General features: G+C 23.1%; 1 protein-coding gene across 1 annotated transcript in view; it reads left to right on the top strand.

Annotated features, from left to right (window-relative positions):
* LOC117179110 (nuclear mitotic apparatus protein 1-like) overlaps positions 1–3,396 on the top strand; it is a 22,780-nt gene that overhangs the window by 17,523 nt on the left and 1,861 nt on the right. Inside the window, exon 6 of the mRNA XM_033370781.1 lies at positions 240–407. Within this exon, the coding sequence (XP_033226672.1) occupies positions 240–399 (160 nt within the window). The 3' untranslated portion in view covers positions 400–407. The remainder of the gene's footprint in view (positions 1–239; positions 408–3,396) is intronic.

The following is a 3,396-nucleotide window of genomic DNA, read 5'->3' as shown; positions in this document are numbered from 1 at the left end:
AATCTGAAAAATCTCTATCCCTTCCACACACTACTCCTTTCTCCTGCCGAGTGAGTCACGCCTACCCCGAAAGGGAAATGGCTTAATGGTGTAATAATAATATTATATTAATTTATTAAATTATTATAATATATTATTATATTATATTTTCTATGTACGTTTTATTTGAATTGTTTTTTTATTAATTCTTATTTAATTAAATTTTTTCAAATAATAAAATTGGTTGATATATTTACCAGATCTGAACTAAACGAATTGAGGGAACGTCTTATTCGCCAGTCTCAAGAAGGAGGATGGAGCAGTCGAGTTTTACAAATTGCCGGAAGTGTCGTTCGAGCACCTCGTGCAATTTTACGCACATTGTCTTTCCTCTCCCACTCTGGAACTCAAATGGCTTAGCATTTTTGGTAATCAAAAAATTTATTAATTATATAAATTACAATTTCAAAATCTTAAACAAAAAATTTTCTTTAAAAATATATCAGCCCTCGGACCCACTTAAGAATTAAAAAATAGTGTAAATGTCTCACAAATTGGAAAAATAGCGTGAAACTAGTGTCATCAAACTTTTAAATTATTAAACATATGTTCATTCCGAATTTAAAAGTGTATAGTCTGAAATCCAATTGTGCGCAAAGAAAAATTTATTTTATTTTTTAAACAAAATTGATGATTACACTTAAATGCCAAATGAATTAGGCAAAGAAAATTTAACTATTTTTGGATGAAATTTCATTCTTTTTAATTAGAAATTTATCTTTTTCTATCAGAAATGTTATTATTCGGTCAAAAATTGAATTATTTTGTTGAGAATTTAATTGCTATGTTGAAAATTAATCTTTTTAGCTTAAAAATTCGAAATTTTTATTAAAATGTTTCTTTCTTGAATAAAAAATTGTTGTTTGGTTGAATATTCATCTATTTTGTTGAAAAAGTAATCTCCCTCTGTAGATATTTGGCCTTTTTTTCGTAAAAAATAGCAATTTCCGGTTAAAAATTGATATCTTTCGAGTGAAAATTAACTGCTTTGTTGCAAATTCAACTATTTGTTTGAAAATTCGTTTAATTTGTTGAAAATCCTTCTTTTTTGGATGAAAATATTTTGTTTGTTTGTTACAAATGCAACTGCTTGATTGAAATTTAATTTGTTTTAGTTGATGATTTTGTCAGTTCATTCGGACTTTTTTTATTTGAAATAAAAATCTTTTTTTATTGAAACATTCTTGGTTGAAAATTCACCTGATTGGTCAAAAGTAACTTTTTTTCAAGTTCCTGCACTTGGGCTGGAAATAAAATTGTTTTATAGAAAATGCATATTTTTGGTTTGAAAATTCAACAATTTGGTGAATGATTAAACTATTCTGTAGAAAATACATTTTTTTATATTTAAAATTAAATATCTTACGTAAAAGTTTAACGACTCCATTTTTGGTTAAAAAATTATTTATTTAAATTTTAAAATGCAACTATTTAGTTATAAATGCTTAAAAACGAAAAAAATATAAATTAAAAATTAATCAAATGAAATTCGGATTAACATAACATGTGTTGTGCAAACGATTTAGTTGAAAATTTATGTAAATGCTTAAAAATTCGTCTCTGATGTAAAAATTCAACAATTTGCTTGATATTTTTTTCCTTCTTGACTAACAATTATATGTGTTTGGTTGAAAATTATAAACAATTTTGTTAAATTTCATCATTTTGGTTGAAAAATTCATTTCTCTCTGTAAAAATTTCCCATTTTTTGGTTAAAAATGCAAACGCTGATTAAAAATTAATCTTCTTCTCTTCAAAGTTTACTTTTTCATTTAAAATTCAACTGTTTTGTAGAAAACCCGCATTTTCAGATAAAAAATTTAACTATTTGTTGAAAAATTCATGTATTTTCTTAAAATTTTTACCTTTTTGTAACAAATTAATCCTCTTGGATGAAAATTTAAATATTTAGCAGAGAATATATATTTTTTTAACAATTTGTCTTTTTTTGGTACAAAATTCTTTTGTATCTGATAGAAATGTGGTTGTCTAGAAAATTCAACAGCGTTATAGAAAATTCGTTTTCATTTTATTAATTTTTTTTTTTTAATAATAATTGAACTATTGGATTTTTTGTTGAAAATTGATCCTTTTCAGTAGAAAATTCAACTCTCTAGTTGAAAATATATATGTTTGTAGTAAATTATCTTCTTTTTGTGCTAAAAATGCAACTGTTTGGTTGTAAATTAATCTGTTTTCGTTGAGGATTCAAGAATTTGTTAAAAATTCGTTTTTTTTCTTTGCTAGACCAAACCATTTTTTATTTTAAATTGGAATATTTAGTGTTGAAATATCAACAATTACATTTTTTTAGTATTCAACTCCTTGATTAAAACTTTAACTACTTTCATAACATATAATGTTTTTGCTATATATATTTTTTTAATTAAAAAATTAAAATACCTGGTTATAAATTTATGCATCTTTTTTAGAATTCGGATTTTATGGTTGAAAATTGCTACTTTCTTAAAAGCTAATTTCTTCGGTTGAATATTCATAATTTTATGGGAAATATAATTTTTTCTTTAAATCTAACAAGTCTACTTTTTCTTAAAATTGTATCTTGTTTAGTTTGAAACTATTTCGCTAAATATGTATGTATTTTATTGAAAATTCAACTCCTTATTTAAAACTTCAACTACTTTCATAACATTTATTTTTTTCCTTAAATATTCATGATTTTAGTTCAAATAATGTTTGTTCTTAAAAATTAATTTTTTTAAGTTTAGTTTAATTATTTTGTATAAAATTTGTCTTTTCTGCTTGAAAATTCAACCATATGGTACAAAATTAAACTGTTTTGTAGAAAATTCGCTTTTTGTATTAAAATTTAATTCTGTTACATGCAAATTTAACTAGAATATTTTCGGTTGAAAAAAAATATATTTTAATTAAAAAATTAAACTACTTGGTTACAGTTTTATGCATCTTGTTTAGAATCTGGATTTTCTGGTAGAAAATTACTACTTTCATAAAAGTTAATTTCTTCGTTTAAATATTTATAATTTTTTGGAAATATAGTTTTTCCTTTAAATCTAACAAGTCTATTTTTCTTAAAATTGTATCTTGTTTAGTTTAAAACTATTTCGCTAAATATTTATGTATTTGATTGAAAATTCAACTCCTTGTTTAAAACTTTAACTACTTTTATAACAAGTATTTCTTTTGCTTAAATATTCATGATTTTAGTTGAAAATAATTTTTGTTGTTAAAAATTTTTTTTTTCTAAATTGAATTTAATTATTTGATAGAAAATTGTTTTATTCGGCTTGAAAATTCCACCACGTGGTACAAAATTAAACTGTTTTGTAGAAAATTCGGTTTTTGTATCAAAAATTAATTCTGTTAAATGACAAT

This window comes from Belonocnema kinseyi, chromosome 8 (assembly GCF_010883055.1).
Source record: "Belonocnema kinseyi isolate 2016_QV_RU_SX_M_011 chromosome 8, B_treatae_v1, whole genome shotgun sequence".
In the NCBI taxonomy this organism is placed as follows: domain Eukaryota; kingdom Metazoa; phylum Arthropoda; class Insecta; order Hymenoptera; family Cynipidae; genus Belonocnema; species Belonocnema kinseyi.
Note: the sequence above shows the minus strand (reverse complement) of the source record. Positions and strands in the feature narration are given on the sequence as shown.